The 18866-nt window shown below is 43.1% G+C and overlaps 1 protein-coding gene across 1 annotated transcript in view; it reads left to right on the top strand.

The window, feature by feature from the left end:
- Positions 1 to 18866, top strand: part of LOC117353636 (sodium-dependent neutral amino acid transporter B(0)AT1-like) — a 111769-nt gene that overhangs the window by 47582 nt on the left and 45321 nt on the right. The window contains exon 3 of the mRNA XM_033929806.1: positions 11866 to 12003. Within this exon, the coding sequence (XP_033785697.1) occupies positions 11866 to 12003 (138 nt within the window). The remainder of the gene's footprint in view (positions 1 to 11865; positions 12004 to 18866) is intronic.

The following is an 18866-nucleotide window of genomic DNA, read 5'->3' as shown; positions in this document are numbered from 1 at the left end:
TTCAAAAAGTATCAGACCTTTATTCATAAAAAATACTCGTATTCAGGTAAGAACATAAGAATTTACCACTCCTGGGTCAGACCAGTGGTCCATCGTGCCCAGCAGTCCGCTCCCGCGGTGGCCCCCAGGTCAAAGACCAGTGCCCTGAGACCAGCCCTACCTGCTTATGTACTGGTTCAACAGGAACCTATTCAACTTTGTCTTAAATCCCTGGAGGGTGTTTTCCCCTATAACAGCCTCCAGAAGAGCATTCCAGTTTTCCACCACTCTCTGGGTGAAGAAGAACTTCCTTAAGTTTGTACGGAATCTATCCCCTTTCAACTTTAGAGAGTGCCCTCTCGTTCTCTCTGCCTTGGAGAGGGTGAACAACCTGTCTTTATCTACTAAGTCTATTCCCTTCAGTATCTTGAATGTTTCGATCATGTCCCCTCTCAGTCTCCTCTTTTCAAGGGAGAAGAGGCCCAGTTTCTCTAATCTCTCACTGTACGGCAACTCCTCCAGCCCCTTTACCATTTTAGTCGCTCTTCTCTGGCCCTTATACTAATCTCCTTCAAAGTAGTCCCCTTGGGATGCCACACACTTCTTCCAATAGTTCTGCCACTGTCTGAAGTAGCGCTGGAACGCCTCTTTTGAGATTGCTTGCAACTGGTCCGTCGCATTCTGCATGATGTCTTCTCTTGACTGAAATCTGGTCCATTTCAGGGAGCCTGAGGAATCACAGGTGTGTTGTGTTTGGCCAGGAAACTCTGCATCAAATGAGAAGAATGGGCAGGTTTGTTATCGTGATGGAGCTGCCAATTCCCGCTGCCCACAGGTCCAGCCATTTGCATCTCGCAGCGTTATGAAGGCGATGCAGAACCTCTTGGTAGTACCTCTTGGTGATGGATGTGCCATGTGGTGCGTACTCATGATGAACCACACCACTGGAGTCAAAGAAGACGGTCAGCATGACTTTGACATTGCTGCGGACCTTCCTTGCATTTTTTGGCCTCCGGGATGTTGAATGCTTCCATTGTGATAACATCAACTTGGTTTCTGGGTTGTATCCATAAACCCACGACTCATCGCCAGTGATCACTGTGCTGAGGAAGTTGGGATCACTGTTCACAGTCTCCAGCATGTCCTGTGTGATCTCCAAACAGAGTTGCTTCTGCTTGATCGTTAGCAGCTTTGGCATGAACTTTGCTGAAATTCTCCTGATGCCCAAATCCTCAGTCAAAATGGAATGAATGGATCCAACGCTGATGCTCGCCTCATCTGCAACTTCTCTGATCGTGATTCGACGATCCTGCAACACCAGGGTCCTCACTTGGTCAATGACGATCTCATTTCTGGATTTTGAGGGCCTACCAGAACGTGCTTCACTCTCCACTAATGTGCGGCCATCTCTGAAGCGGTTGTAGCACTGCGTTATTTGTGTGGTGCCTTTTGATTCATCCCTGAAGGCCTGTTGAATCTTGCGGATTGTTTCCACTTGGGAATTGCCAAGCTTTACACAAAATTTAATGCAGTAGCATTGTTCAACTTTTTCTGTCATTTTATCAAAAACAAAATCGGACGGCGCTCGCTTACACTTCCTCACTCATCGGCAGTTTGCCGGCGATTGATAGCTTCTGTAGGCGGCAAAAAATTCAAGCATGTGCATTAAGGTTGCCTACATACGTCCACCAAACCATGCCTCCCTAGCTTTATTTGTTTACGCAAGAAAAATTAAGGTCTGATACTTTTTGAGCAGCCCTCACATGTGGTAATGCTGCCTATGGTAACAGAGCAGTGACTGAGCATTTATAGGCACACTTAGATTTTGCATTAGTTTTTAGAACTGCTCAATTGTTTGAATTTTATTTTTAAGATTTAATTACTAAATTTCCCATATCCGAGCTTGACAAGTATTTCTTGTAGGCCCAGGCTCCAGGGGGCTTACAATCTTAAGTTTTGTACCTGACTTGCCTAAGATTAACAAGCAGTATCAGAAGAAGAAGCAGGATTTGAATTCGGCTTTGTTCTCAGCAGGCTGCCAAAACACTAGGGGTCTGATTCTGTTTAGGACGTCCAATCTCAGCAGCCGCCTAAGTGACTTTTGAGATCCCGCCTAACTGGCCTGATTCTCTAACAGGCGCCTATGTCACAAGTGCTGGTTAGAGAAACGTGTTTGATCACTTCCCATTAGCTGATCGCTACAATGGAATCCCCCTGCTGCGATCAGCTGAGGGGCTGCAGCAGGGAACACCCCCTTCACCGCAAACTTGGCCGGCTGGAGGGATGCCCAATTCATCCCATTGCCATTCCTAAAGCTGCACCCGATACTGTCTGCGGCAGGAGGGATGCTCAATGCCTCCCCCACCACTCCTTGAACCCCCCTTGATGCCCACTGGCCCCGTCGATCCCCAACACTCCTCAACACCCCGAAGACACTCACCTGACATTCCTCGACACTCCTCAACATTCCCCCTGACTCCGCCCGAACCCCCTCGCATACCTTTAGGAGATGGCTGTCAAGAGGGATGCCCACTCCCCCTAGCTGACACAGTCAATTCACAAGATAAGGGAAGATCTTTCTTTCATGAAATGAAGAGTTAATACTAATGTGCACCAAATATATATAACGCTCCCCTGTGTATTTTCTCATTCTTGGCAAGAATGTAGTTAAGTTCAATTACTCATTTAAAGAAAAAGTATGCTCAGAGACAAGGAGACCACTGTAGAGGACAAGCCCCAAATGTAGCCTCACCATCCAATCACAGCATATAGTTCTTTGAACGTTGAGTATCGTACTTGTAATTGTCAGTGAGTATATTTTAACACTTAATGTAATCTTGAAAATGAATAAAGAATATAAAAAAAAAAAAAAACCAACTTTACAATTTCAAAGAAGTTGAATCATCTATCTGCTTGGATCCTCCAAGCTATGATTGGATGGTGAGGCTACATTTGGGGCTTGTCCTGTACAGAAAAATGGAGACCACTGAACATACTTTTTCTTTAAATGAATAATTGAACTTAACTACATTCTTGCCAAGTGTGAGAAAATACACAGGGAAGCTTTATATATATATTTGGCACTCCCCTTAGCTGACGGGCCTTCCCTGTCCTGATGCATTCTGGGATGCACTGGGGAGGGGCCTTAAGCTCTGATTGGCCCAGGTGCCTAAGGCATTTTATATGACTTGGCCAATCAGAGCCTTAGGCCCCTCCCCGGTGTATACTAGAATGCACCAGGAAGGGGAAGGCCTGCCATTTTGGAAGAGTGGGCATCCCTCCTGCCAATTGGATGGGGGGGTTGTCAGGAGTGTCAGGGGTTTGGGGATTCGACGGGGTTGATTAGATTTTTGGTAAAGTACAGGGAGTGGGGAAGGGAAGAAGAGGGGAGGAGGGGTCCTGGCGGAGGAGGGGGGTTCATCCCTCCTGCTGATTTTTATTAAAATATGGGGTGGGGGGGTCCTGGCAGGGAGGGGGTTGGTTCAGCTTGTTTAGGGGGGGGCTGTAGCAGCAGGAGGGAGTGGGTATACCTCATGCCTCTATTTTTGTTCCGGGAAGTTTTTTTTTTTTGGGGGGGGCAGCGGGAGGAAGCAGTCATAGGTGGGGGCAGGGGCTGGACTTTTTTTATGGGGCAGTTATTGTGTGTGTGTTACACACATACATCTGTGCCCATAGAGAACAAAAATGAAAAAACATATCAGACCTGTTGGTAACAGTTAGACCTTTCATTTTTTATAGGTCTGTATTAGCAATCCACCTATGGCATTGTAATGTTATGCCATCGATCAGATGGCTCGTTTTAATATTAATGACCTCATTTTAATAGTAATAAGGTCATTTGATGCCAGAGCCAGAGAATGTACGAACATACGGAAAACCACGCGGTGAGCCGTTTTGAACATTGGGTCAGCAAATTCGGTCAGTACACGATTGGAGCGTTTAGTGCATCTAGGCCACAGTGGCTTAGGATGAGTGCACACTCCTATGTCCTGGGCTGCTAGAACATGTTTTCCCATTCAGCATGTTTCAAACTCTGATCTTTGCTGAGCTTTTAGAGCTCAAGTTAAGCATGTGACAAAGAATCTGATGTGGAATCTGCAGAAAGATGGCTGTTGACCTGGAATCTGTGAGTGCCAGGGGAACTGCTACAGTACAAAAGGGGATGGTGAGCCAGTCCTAAAAAACAGGAATGTGCTTGGAAGCCTGGAACCAAGGAAAGCAGGGCTGAGAAATGATCTAAGCCTGTGGTCAATGAAAAGTTACAAATTGAAGATGAGTTACTTCTACAAATAAAAGGAAGTGGGAATCAGTAAAGGGATGAGTGAGCCAAACCTGCATGAAACGACAACTAGCTAGGGAAAAGAACACTGGAACTTGAAGGGGAGCAGAGGGAAATAGAAGGCTGGGTCAAGGGAAAATGAGAAGCAGAAAAGGCTAAAAAGATTTAGGGAGTGAAGCAGGCAAGAAGCTATTAAATTCTCTGCCCTGAATATAAAATATCAAATTATTCATATGTAGGAAGAAAAAAATTAAAAGGGCAGAGGGTGTATGGAGGGGGGAAGAGAACAAGAAGGGGAGGGGGGAAGAAATTAGGGGAAAATGAAAAAGTTGGGGGGAATAGAGGATGGTGTAGATGGGCTAAGGGAAGTAAGGGACTTTGTTAGAGAAGTGTTATAAATGGCTTGAATAGAAGGAGAGAGAATGATGCTTACAAGCAGCAAGGGTGAAGAGAGAGTGGCAGGATCCTAGCTTTTGCAGGACCCATACTGAATACCTTATGCATATAAAACATTAGAATTCCAAGAACCATCACCAAGTGGTACAATTGTAAAATGTTCTAATTCTATAGATTTTTTTTATATTTTAAGCATTTTCTTCAGATATGCCCCCTCCAGCTGACAGTGAAGCAGCAATTAAACTAAGTAAAACAAAAAAACTATTGAATGGTTTTCTTAGCGATCAAATTATTGCTGATTTAATTATTATTATTTTTTTAAAATCTTTATTAAGTTTTCAAGACCAATACAAAGTGCAGGAAATTATACAAACATTAATAATCAAAATAAGCACTTATATTCAATCAATAGCAATGCAGAAAAAATACCCCCCTCCCTTCTAATACATTCAATCAAGGAATAAACAAAAGAGAAATCCCCCCTCCCTCCCACCATGTCCTGGATGTGCATCGAAATAAACAAAAAATTAACGACAAAAGACAACTGCTGATTAAATTATTGAGAAGTTTTATAAAATTATATTTTGCACAAGAAGCACTTTAATTAAAAAATAATTTTAAAAAGCAGATTCAATGATATGCCAGAGAGAAATCGTTCAGCCATGTTTGAACTATAACAGGCTGGAGGGGATATATCTGAAGAAACTGCTTAAAATATAAACAAATTTATAGAATTAGAATATTTTACTATTGTACTGCTTGGTGATGGTTCTTGGAATTATATTTCTCCAAAGCAGTTAAAAAATCATTGTGGCTCTGGAGGTGTTACTGGTTATAAAATATTAGAGGCATTGAGATCTTAATGACAAAAAAGGCTTAAGCCATGCAAGGGGCTTAGCTTCTAACACCATGGCACTAGAGATGCCTCTGTAAAATCTCATGAATCACAGTGCTAAAAAGCAGCAGAGAGATCGAGCAAGGTCAATAAATCATTAGCATGGTTCAAACTTCTTCACATGATAATCTGTTAATATCTCCAAAGCAGTCTTTGACCCATGTCCTGGCCAAAAGTTTATTTGACAAGAGTCCAGAATATCTTATATTATAGCCCAGTCCTGCCACAGGACCACCACCGATTTTTCAATAACTTTCCCCAGAAAAGGTAGAGTAGAAATAGGCAAGTGAGAACTAGGATAATTAACATCCAAATTATTCTTTGTAAATATTAGATGAACTAAAGATTCCTTTAGTCTGTGAAGAAAAGTACCATTCCAGAGCAAGCATTAAATATTAATCTAAGTGGGTCAGGAAGAGCAAAATCAGTCTTTCACAAGTTAGCTGGTAAGGGATCTTTACTGTTGCCAGAAAATTTGTTTCAACAACAGGAACTGTAGTACAGATTGATAGAATGGGAGAAACAACCCAAGCTTGACATGTTTTTCAGGGAAGCAAATTGGGGAATCATCTGCTATGAGCTTCTGTGATGAGTGATGCATCTTTCTGAATAAAGATTAGGTCTAGGGTGTGGCCCGCGGAGTGAGTCTGTGAACGGACTATTTGATGGAAGCCTAGGTCCGAGAGTGACGTGATGAAGTCTGCTGGGGATCCAGTCTCATCTGGGTAGTCTGTAAAATTAAAGTCTCCTGGTATGATAATCTGGTTATTGGTGATGGCCACTTTCCCAAGGATGGATAGAAGGTCATCTAAGATGGTCATTGGAGAATGGGGAACTCTCTGTTGGTGGTGAGATCTCTGTTGTGACCTGTTGAGAAGATGAAGCATTAGTGTGATTGCATCTAATCTTGGGTTGAGTTTAGATTTAATGATAGCAACTATGCCTCCTCCTCTACTGTCAGTGTGAGAGCAGGCTAGAGCTTGGTATCCTGGTGGGCAAAGCAGACCTAGCATGGCTTCATCATTATCCGTGAAGGAGGCCTGTTTATTACACCTATATAAACATATTTTCCATTCCCTCTTTCCAGATTGATCCACAGTGCCTCTTCCTTACCCTGTAGATCCTGCAATTATGTGGCTTTAATATGATCTTTAACATATAATCAAAAAATAAAACAGAGAGCTACAACCAATAAACAACGGGATTCAAAAGTGAATCTCAAAAATAAGGAAAAGAAATCCCTCAAGAGTATATACCACAGAAAAATACAATAATATCAGAGAAATGTACTCAAATTACAAAGTTAGAAAAATTGTACATATTTATTAATTTAAAATTTACAAAAATATCACAAAATTTTCATAGAATAGCATACACAGAACACCATACAAACACTACAAACAAACCAGACAAAATATAACAACAATATAACATATAACAAGCACTATCAAACCAAGCTGGAAAAGGCCACACAAAAAAATCATACAATGATATATAAATATAGCTGTAATCAAAAGTTCATAAATCACTTAGCTTGAAAGTTCGAAGTCTTCCTGGAATAATGTCCACGAGGAATAAAGCAAGCAAGATGATTGTGGGTCATCCAGAAAGGAAAAAATAAAAAAAACCAACATCCCAAACAGATTAGAGTTCAAATCCAACCTCCATATTACAAAGTGCAGGTGCAAGTGCAAACGTGCTGTCAGTAAACAGTATAATAAGTTGAATAATAAAAAAGTCTCACATCAAGAGGACAGAGAGCATTTTCAAAGTCTTCACAAGCAGAGGTGAAATGCCATATAATACCAGAGCCCGGATCATAATGGTACTTTTGGAACAATCACAAGGATTCAGATTTATATGGGAGGAGGGATGCTTTGATTAGAGGATGCCTTGATCAGAGGTGTGGGGGGGCGTAGGGTCAGGGTGATGCATTAATTGGGAGGATTGGGATGGGATGACTTTATTGAGGGGGAGATGGGTTCCAAGGATTGGGGAAGCACAGGCAGCAGGGTTGCCAGAAACTTTATAATAATCCCATCTGTTTACCTTGAAAAAGCAGCCCAAAACCAGCCCAATGTTTTTCTTCATATTCCACTGGAGGATGATAAACATACTGAGACTTAATTGTGTGAGAGCATACTGTGGCCATAACTTGGAGGCTATGGGGGTAATAATAAAAAAAAAAATACCCGTCTAAAAAGTGTCCTAAATGGCTACTTGGATGATCAAAAAGCCTGATTGTCCAAGTACCCATAACCAAAGCTGGTTTTTAGACGTATCTAAAAACAGCTTAGGCCTTTCCCCTGCCTCTAGACGTACAGAGAGAAAAGAGGTGTGTTTAGAGGAGGGGAAAGGGCGGGCAGTGGGCGGGAGGTGGGCCGACCTACATCTAGACGTACAACAGGTATAACCAAAACATTTACAGGTTGCCTAGTCGGCACTTAGACCTTTTTCGACTTAGACGTAGTCAAACCAGGTCTAAGTGCTGAAAAGGGGGCCACTGAGCTGATGGCCGCTGGCGCCATTAGTTCAGCGGCCCGACAGCCTACCAACCGCAACCATCGTGGCAGGAGAGATGCCTCATCTCCCCTACCGCGATGCCATCACTCCTCTACCGGAACTGCTGCGACCCGCGGCAAGAGAAATGCCCTATCTCTCCTGCCGCGGGTCTCGGAAGTTCCAGTAGAGGAGTGATGGCATCGTGGTAGGGGAGATGAGGCATCTCTCCTGCCGCGATCCATCACCCCCCCTTGCAATTAACATCAGGCCGGGAGAGAGCCCAAGCTCTCCTGGCCCTGGCGACTCCCCCCCCGTGACTCATTTGGGCCAGGAGGGAGACCAAGCCCTCCTGGCCCAGGCGACCCCCTACTCCGCGACACGTTCGGGCCAGGAGGGAGCCCAAGCCCTTCTGGCCCAGGCGACCCCCCACCCCGCGACACATTCGGGCCAGGAGGGAGCCCAAGCCCTCTTGGCCCAGGCGACCCCCCCTATCCCCACCCCGCACTACATTACGAGCAGGAGGGATCCCAGGCCCTCCTACCCTCGATGCAACCCCCCTCCCCCCAATGACCGCCCCCCAGACCCCCCGATCGCCCCCCCAGCCGACCCGCGACCCCCCAGGCTGACCCCACGACCCCCACACCCCCACCCCCCTTCCCCGTACCTGTTTTCCAGTTGGCCGGACAGATGGGTGCCCAAACCCGCCTGTCCGGCAGACAGCCACTGGCAGAATGGGGCCGGATTGGCCCAGCCGTCCCAAAGGCTCACGCACAGGTGGGGCCTAAGGCGCCTGGGCCAATCAGAATATGCACGGGAGCCTTAGGCCCCTCCTGCCCCAATGCTCCCTCTTGCTCCGATGTTGTCGGGAGGGTTGGGGGGGTCGCAGTTTGACATGGGCACCCTCCTGCCTGGATGGTTATGGGGGGGGATTCTGTAACCGGTGTTGTTTTTGACAGACACCGGTTACAGAATCCAGCTTTTAGGCGAAGGACTGGCTTCTCCTTCGCCTAAAAGCCCTTCTGTTGGACGTTTGGGGCTTAGGCGTTTTTTTGTTTCATTATGGCTAAAAAGTGTAGACGTCGTGTAGGTGTACTTGTAGATGTAATGAAGATTGGGCATTTAGGCAGAGGAAGGCCATAATCAAAACAAGGATGTTTGTTTTGGTTATGGAAACTTTCCCTGCTTCTGCGTTGAACGTTTAAGGACTTAGGCCAAAAGGGGACTTAGACGCTTTTTTTGATTATGCCCCTCCACGACTTTGTGAAAAAGTAAATAGGAGATCTTAAAAGAGTTGCTCTATGGACCCTGATTGGGAAGAGGTCAGCGATGGCTGCAGCTACTGCTCTTGGTGGGTGGTTTTCGTAAATTACTTGGTAAATTTCCTGAGGGCAGATGGGATTGGTGGCATGGTGAGTACAAATGGTAGGAGGTGGTGGACGGTCTTGTTAATGATTGCTGATTGAGTGTAACTGGCGGAAGGTGACAGTGGTCAGAGCTTGTTATGGTCCTGTTCTGTTAATTCTTTTATGGCTAGCTCATGACACTTTAAATGCTGGTTGAAAGATATACCATTATTGAATAGACAACTTTTCATTACATTGTTAATAAATAAAGGGAAATCAACTGAAGCGGAATGTGTTGAAAGCAGAGTTTTTGTGTATTGGATGGGGAAAATATTTGTTGGTTTTCCTCTTGGTGGTTGTTTTGGCCAATGTGGACATCTTAGTAATGCGGGCAGTGCAGATATCTGGGAGTCATACTGGACTCACCATTATCATTTAAGCCACAAATAAAATCTGTGGTGTTGTATGCTATTTTTAAGCCACGACTATTGCGCAGATTGAGAGAATTTCTGTCTGCTGAGAACTTTAGAACTACAATTGTGATGCTGTTGACTCCTGTTTTTGACTATTGTAATGGGCTGCATTTAGGTTTACCAAAGTACGTTGCTAGGGAGTTACAACTTGCGCAGAATGCTTCTGCTCATGTTATTGCCAATGTTCTCAGATATGAGCATATTACCCCAGTCCTGAGAGAATTACACTGGTTACCAATCCAGGAGCACATTGAATTTAAAATGCTGTGCATAATTTTCAAACTCTTGAATGATGACTTTCCAAAGATGCTGTACTCACTTTTGCATCTATATCAGCCAAAGCGGTTACCTTCGATCCATGGATACATTGTGCCTGGACGTTCCTTCCTTTGAGTGTAAGGGCACGTGCAGGGGCACGTAAAACTATGTTTTCTGTACAGGGACCAACCTGTTGGAATATACAACCGCCAAATTTGAGACATGCTACAAATGTGCTGCAGTTTAGGAAGGAATTAAAGACTATTGTTTGTACGCACATATAAATCTGAATAGGCTGTTTAAGCTGCTGTTTATTTTTCCTTTGTTGCAGATCATGGTTTTTGTTTTTTTAAAGTATAGAGGGTGACGGTTTGGGGGAAAGACTGTGTTTTGGGATTTGGTGTTTTGAGGTTTTATGTTTTGCTGCATTATTGTGTTTGTCTTTTGTTATGTTTTTTGTGATTTTATTATATTATTTTGTAATCAGCATAGAATTGTTGGATATGTGGAATATAAATTTTGAAATAAATAAATAACTTGGATTAGTGATCTAATATTTGGATTGCCAAAGCCTAATAGTTTAGTGGTTTGAGAACCAGGGTTCAATGCCCACTATAGTACCTTATGGCTTTGTGGATCATTGAACCATCCATTGCTCAGATAGAAAAGTCGAGAATTTAATAAAAATTTCATGCAGCCCAAATTAGTGACAGATCAGAAACCAGTCTAAAATACTGCAACCCACAACTGCTCAAAATGTCCCACAATCAGCTTTTGAAAGCAGCCCAATTGGGTGAGAAAACCGCGGACCTGGCAACATTGACATGCAGGACCTTTATGATGCCAGCTGGAGCTTCGGGTTGTGGCTTTGTAGCCTGGTGCTCTGGGATGGTAAAATAACCCCAGTTTTAGGCTGGTATATTTTTTTTCTGCTAACATGGTTTGTGGTATTTTTTTGCAAGCTGCACTATTACATTCTCGTATATCCTCAACCCTTTCATTTGTCCCTGCTGGAAAATGTGTACATGCTGTTAGCGGCATGTGTCCTTTTTCCCCTCTGAGGGCATAGGACAACTCTAAAGGGTAAACTTTTCATTTATATGTAAAAGTCCTTTTGAAAATTCCTAATTGGTATAGAAATTCTAATATATTTTATTAGTTAACGTGAGGCTCTATCTAAAAATGCATGCTATTAGCTGAGCGTTTGAATATTTCGATGTAGTACCTAAGGCAGTGGATTTTTCTACTAGAAAATTTTTTAACACAGAATCTAGAAATCCTTGCTAAAACTATGTTAATCTTTACATTCCATTTTATGAAAAATTACTATAATGTATAAGTAGTCTAAGTGCATGATGAGTCTTAGGGCTCTTTATACAAGGCCATAGTAATGGTTCTCCTGTGGCAAATGCACCGAAGCTCACTCAGTTCCTATGGGCTTCGGTGCTTTTGCTGCAGGAGAACATAAGAATAGCCTCACTGGTTCTCATGGTGGCCAATCCAGGTCACTAGAACTTGGTCAAAACCCAAAGAGTAGCAAGATTCCATGCTACCGATCCAGGGCAAGCAGTGGCTTCCCCCATGTCTTTCTCAATAACAGACTATGGACTTTTCCTCCAGGAAACTGTACAAACCTTTCTTAAAACCAGCTATGCTATCATGGCTTTATAAAAGGGGCCCTCAGTTTGATATAGTATATTACTATATATTTCTAATACCAAGTTTTTCTATCTGTATTAGGTATAGCATCAATGTTTGTATCGTTTCTTGTTGGCTTATATTATAACACTATAATTGCCTGGGTGATGTGGTATTTCTTCAACTCTTTCCAAGAACCACTGCCATGGAGTAATTGTCCACTAAATGACAACTTGACGGGTAAGTACATTGCTAACAAATGTATGACTATTCAGAATTTGCATATACTGTAGTTTAGAATCTGTATACTTTAGTATTTGTTTTATAGAATCAAATTAAATTTGCAGATGAAACAAAGTTGTTCGAAGTTGTTAAATCACAAAAGGATTGTGAAAAATTGCAAAAAGACCTTGGGAGACTGGGCATCAAAATGGCAGATGACATTTAATGTGAGGAAGTGCAAAGTGATGCATATGGGAAAGAGGAACTCAAATTATAACTACGTAATGCAGGGTTCCACCTTAGGAGTCACCGCCCAGGAAAATGATCTAGGTGTCATTGTTGAAGATACTTTGAAACCCTCAGCTCAGTGTGCGGTGGCGATGGCTAAGAAAGCAAATAGAATGTTAGGAATTATCAGGCAAGGAATGGAAAACAAAGATGAAAATGTTATAATACCTTGGTATCACTGTGTGCAATTCTGGTCGCTTTATCTCAAAAAAGATATAATGGTCTTAAAAAGGTTCAGAGAAGGGTAATTAAAATTATTAAAAGGGCTGGGTTGGCCACTGTTGGAAACAGGATACTGGGTACCGTCCCAGGAAACAGGATACTGCCCCAGTTTCTGCATGAAAAACCTCTTTTATAAGCCAGAAAAGGGCTTTTCTAAAATTGTATATGTACTCATTCCAACAATAAAGCAAATATGCATGGTAAGGCTTGCCTATTTGCAGATTATACCAAATGCTGCAATAAGGTAGATAGATACCTATGATTGGGGGAAACAACATGAGGAAGGATCTAATGTAGCATGAAGAATGGTCAAGAATTTGGCAGCTAAGATTTAATGATGAAAAAAATGCAGAGTCATGCATTAGTGCTGCAAAAACTCAAGGGAACAGTACAAAAGTGGGTGTAATCATATGTGATGATCTTGAGGTGGCTAAACAGGTAGAAAAGGCAACAGCAAAAGCAAGAAGGATGCTTGGGTGCAAAGGGAGAAGAATAACCAGTAGGAAAAATGAGATGATGATGTCCATGTATAAGACCTCATTTAGTGCCCCTCTTACAAAGCCAAAGTAGCAATGTTGCCACAGCAAATACACCGAAGATTTGGTCCCGAGAACAGCTACTAAAATGGTCAATGGTCTTCAACATAAAGCATAGGAGGGCAGGCTTAAGGATCTTGATATGTATACTTTGGAAAAAATGTGGGAGAGGGAAAACATATACAGGTATTTTAACATCTGCCTCCCACTCAGTCCTAAAAGACAGAATGGGACTCATAATTGAAATGGAAATACGTCTAAAAACTGGCCTAAATCGGCACTTGTGTGATCAGTAAGACAAGTTGTCCAAGTGCCAATAATTGAACTGGGTTATAGAAGTATTTAAAAACAACTTAGGCCTTTTCAGTGCTGCTGTACACCCAGAGCTAAAAGGGGTGTTTTAGGAGGAGTGGTGAGGGTGGGATTTGGGCAGGATCTGGGCCGACTTAGACATAGTCATACTCCAAGTATAACCGAAAGTTTAATGAGGCTGCCCAGACAGAACTTAACGTAGCAACTTAAGCGATTGAAAACCAGGTCTAAGTGGCAAAAAGGTATCCAAAATGACCAGATAACCACTACAAACACAAAGTACAGTCCCCCACATACTCCCCCAGTGATCACTGCCCCCCCCCCGCCATAACAATCATAATAAAAATTTTACATATCTGCCTCCAGAACCTCAGCACCTGGCATAGGAAAGCCTAGTAGAGTAGCACAGAGGTGGCTTAAGTAGCCTGGGGATATTGGGGTTGTAGACAAGTAGGCCTAGTAGGTTTTTGGGGGGCTCACCATGACCTATAAGGGAGTTGTGGTGAGATTTGTATATGGAACCCTTTTTGTGAAGTTCGCAGCTGTGCCCTGTAAGGTGCCCCACTACTGTGTTGTCATGTCTGGGTGTCCAGTCCATCACTTTGCTGGCCCGTCCAACATCCAAAAGGTCTTGTTCTAGGCGTTTTTGACTTGGATGAATTTTTGGACAAGAATAGAGTATAAAGACAGAGAACTTAGCGGTGTGGCCGACCAAACGGCTGGACATATATTTAGACGATTGTTGAAAAGAAAAATATTTTGGATATATTTTTTGAGAATGGACTTTAGACACTGCCAACTTTGGTTGACTAGTGACTTAGGCCCAAAACAGACTTAGACGTTTCTTTTGATTATGCCCCTCCACATCATCATCCATTTAGCCAGGTGAACAGCAATGTTCCATCGAACCTTAAGATAAATTCTGTGGTTGCTGGTAACCATAAAATGATTTGTCTATCAATTTATTGGTAGGTTGCCAAATAGCTACTAGGCTTCAGATATGTTGGCCTTTAGTTGATTTATCAACAGACTATGATGAATATGTATGTAAGGGGGAGCGGTCAGTGCATGCCTAGATTTTCATAAGAATGCCTACATAAACAGTATTTATTTGTTGGGACTGAGATCTGGCCTTGTAATCACCAGGAGACTAAGCAGTTTCTCACAATCCTCCTCTTCCCACTTGCAAAATGATCCAGGTCATGACAGTCATTAGTGTACCGGGGCCCATCATTTTTTGACACCCCCCCCATCTATATGAAAAATTATTTTTAGTAACAATCCACATATCGCACAACAAGAGTGTACCTAGGAAAAGGCAGCATCTTAAATACTCTAGTGAGCACTAGAACACCAACACATATATTGTAAAACTAAACAAGCCAGATCCCGCACAGTCAATTGATCCTGCAGTCAATGCCAACTGAAAACTATGTCCTTTTCATACACACAGAACAGATATACACCCTCGCCCAATATGGAATAATCACAAACTAAAAATAGAAATATGTAGACAAAAGTTAAACTGAACCGCCAGTAAACCAGACTCTGCATACAATGCAACACCACAAAAACAGTAACACATATCCTCTAATACTGTGCAAAATATAGATAGTAGATGTAAATTTGAAAAAACTGATACATAACAATCACCACTTTACAAATTAACAAATAAAAATAAAACAAATAATGAGAAATAAGAAAATACCATTTTATTGGACTAATCCATTTTTCAATTAGCTTTCAGAGGCTAAATCTTTCTTCAGAACAGTACTGTTATGGTATCCTGCCTTGACCTGAGGAAAAGAGGGTTTAGTCCAAAAAATTGCCTTATTTCCATTTCCTATTTATAAAATTTTATCAATACAGTTACAATACTACTTGATTCTAAGTAAAGAAACAAAAAAATCTTTCTACCTTTTGTCATTTCTGCTTTAATCATCTTCTCTTTGCTCTCTTCTTTCTATACAGCCTTTGTCCTCTCTCCCTTGCATGCAACATCTGCCCTCTCTGTGCCCCTTCCACCCAGCTTGTGCCCTCTCTCTCTCTACCCCTTCCATCTACTGTTCACCCTCTCTCTGCCCCTTGCATCCACTGTCTACCCTCTCTCTGCCCCTTGCATCCACTGTCCACCCTCTCTCTGTTCCATATGGCATCTTCCCTCTTTCTATGTCCTTTCAATAAACTGTATGTCCTGTGCCCTTTCTCTCCTTTGTACATGATTCATTTTGGCTTCACCCCCTCCCCTATGCTCTGGCATCTCTCTCTTCTCCTTTCCTTCCTTCCTTCCCACTCCACCCCATGGTCTGGCATCTCTATCTCCTTCCCTTCTCTCCCCCCATGCCCTGGCATCTCTCTCCTATCTCTCCCTCTGGCACCTCCTCTCCTTTCTTTCCCTCTGTCTGGCATTTGGTCTCCTTTAGTTTCCCTTCCTTCCCCCCCATGCCCTGGCATCTCTCTCCTCTCCTTCTGTCTCTGCCTCCCACTCCATTATCTAGCATCTCTTCTCCTTCCTTTCTCTCCTTCCTTCCACCTGGTCTGGCATCTGCCTCCTCCCCCTCCCCCCTGACATCTCTCACCCCCTTCCATGGTCTGGTAGCTCCTTTCCTTTACTCCCATGGTCTTGGCATCTCTTTCCTCTCCCTTCCCTGGTGTTCCTTCTCCCCACTCTCTCTTCCCCATTTTCCTTCAGCATCCTCAGCCCACTCTCTCTCCACTTTCCTTCAGTGAATGCACATAAAAACAAGCAAGTAATTTTATATCATTTTCATTCTATTCATTCATAGAAATTAAAGTCTAAATAATGCCAGTCACATAACAAAACATGATTTTACAAAAATAATTCCCTGCACAGGCAAGCCTGCAAGGATTACTAGATGTCTTTCAGCAGCTCCCCTCCCTCCCTCCCCCTTACCTTCATGTCCAAGTCAAAATGATCTCCCAACAATAAAATTTTAAAAACACAAAGCACACTGTACGCAGAGAAAATGTTAATTATCATTTATATTCCACGGGTTTTCAAAGAGGTCAAGGCAGATAACTTTATGCAATGTCACCTCAGTAACAACTATACAAAAATAGACAAATATACCCCCTCCCTTTTTACTAAACTGCGATAGCGGTTTTTAGCGCAGGGAGCTGCACTGAATGCCCCACACTGCTCTCGACGCTCATAGGCTCTCTGCGCTAAAAACCGCTATTTCGGTTTATTAAAAGGTGGCCATAGTGCAAAATATAGACAGCATAAATAAATTCTCAAAACAGACACATTTTGATCACTAAATTGAAAATAAAATCATTTTTCCTACCTTTGTTTGGTAATTTCATCAGTCTCTGGTTGCACTTTATTCTTCTGACTGTGCATCCAATATTTCTTCCCTTCTTTTCAGCCTCCTGTATGCTTCCTCTCCTCCAGACCTCATTCCCTCCCCAAACTTTTTCTTTATTTCACCCTGCCCCTTCTTTCTTTCTCTCTCCATGCCCCCATTCTTTCTGTATGTCTGTCTTTCTCTCTCTCCATGCCCCATTTCTTTCTTTGTTTCACCCTGCCCCCTTCTTTCTTTTTCTCTCCATGCCCCCTTTCTTTCTCTATGTCTGTCTTTCTCTCTCTCTGTGCCCCATTTTTTTTCTTTCTTTCTTTGTTTCACCCTGCCCCCTTTCTTTCTGGCTCCCTGTCCCACCCCCTTTCTTTCTTTCTCCCTGCCCTCCCCCATGCCACCACCATTGGGAAACATGCTGCCACCACCTCCGGGGAATAGACTGCTACCGCCGCCATTGGGAACAGGCCGGCACTGAGTTCTCCCTGCTTCTCTTCCCCATGGGGCCAACCAACTCGCGCCACTCGACGTCAATTCTAACATCGGAGAGAACGTTCTGGGCCAGCCAGGCAGCGATTGGCTGGCCTGGAACGTCCTCTACAACATCAGAATTGACATTGGGTGGCGAGAGTTGGTCAGCCCCACGGGGAAGAGAAGCAGGGAGATCCGGCCTGTTCCCTGATGGCGGCAGTGGCTTGGGGGAGGGCAGTGAGAAGGGAAGCAGGTTGGGCACCCCTGCTGTAGACAAGTCGCGAGCCGCAGTCAAGTGGCTAAAGAGCCGGATGCGGCTCGCGAGCCCGACCACTGCCCTAGGGAGAACACTGGAGGGTGGCCAGTTGTGCACCCTCTTGGGGCGTGCACCCGGGGCAGACCTCCCCCCCCCCGGTACGCCACTGATGACAGTGTTATTGTTTAACTCATGTCTTTTTGCAAACAAATACAATGTGGCAGATGCGGGCACAGTTCAAGAAGCAACAAATGACAACTAAATTATTTACAATGTCTCTTGTGCTTTTCATACTTCCAACTCTAGATCACAGAGCAAATCTAAATGTCTTTTTCTCTCTCTGTAGGTGAAAAGAGTTGCACAGTTTCTTTCAGTATTCACCTGCAGTTTTGTTGGCTGCAATGAGACTTAGGGGCAGGTCCTGGTAATCAGGATCATCTAAGTTGAACTTGGATACTCAGAGATGCTATAGATTTAGATGTTAAGGTTCATTCAGCCCTGTAGATTTTTTTCTGGATCACCAGTAAATGAGAAAATCTCCAAGTCACCCTGCTGGAGAATACAAATGTATCCCAATCTATCCTTTCTCCTCAGATCATCAGAAGGAATGCAGAGGGTTCCTGGCTCCTTCAGCCTTCTCAGAATGAAACATGGTTTAGCACCTTCTGTCTCCTGTGCACTCCTGAACCGCACCTTGACCTTGCAAGCTGAATCCTTATACTTGATGTTTCATAGGAAATTGAAGAAATATATCTGTTTTTTAAAGTTCTTCAATTTTCATTTCTTTTACTATTTGGTATATAATTTTACTGATTGCTATCTGCTTTGAACATAGTCTGGAGTTGATAGAATACAAATATCATGTTACATTTATTGGTATATTACATTTATATCAGCTACTTTAAGTAAGCACAGCACATCCGTAGTACTTCTGGGTTTATATGGCTAGAGCTTTCCCTAGTGTGTTTCCCTAGGCTCTTCCCTAGGGAAACACACTAGGGAAGAGCCTAAGGAAACACCAGGGAAAGACCAGGGAGGCTTAAAAGCAAAAGCCAGTTCTGCAAATGTGCAACAGTTTAATAGTCAGGGGAATTTTATATGATGCCAGGAAAACATTGCTTATAGTAGTGGCCCTGGGGGTTTAAGCAGCACCCAAACTGCAAATTCTAGATGTACCTAGTGGTTAGAGCAGCAGGCTGAGAAATATGGAGGGTGGTATAAGTTGAATGAGTCTGTGCATAGAGCTTTTACCATCGTCTTTTTAAAAAAAATCTTTATTAAATTTCCACACTACCATTGTGCAAACAAACAATTTCAATATACATAATATTACACGAAATGCACATTAAACTTATAGACATTAATGCACAACTATTCCCCCCCAAATAATCAGAAAAAGTACATACCTACAGGAAACCTTCCATATATTCCCCAAATGAAATTCTAATGCAAAACCCTTCCCCCTCCCACCTTTTGCCA

This window comes from Geotrypetes seraphini, chromosome 2 (genome assembly GCF_902459505.1).
Source record: "Geotrypetes seraphini chromosome 2, aGeoSer1.1, whole genome shotgun sequence".
In the NCBI taxonomy this organism is placed as follows: Eukaryota; Metazoa; Chordata; class Amphibia; order Gymnophiona; family Dermophiidae; genus Geotrypetes; species Geotrypetes seraphini.
The sequence above is the reverse complement of the archived record's forward strand: the minus strand, read 5'-3'. Positions and strand labels throughout refer to the sequence as shown.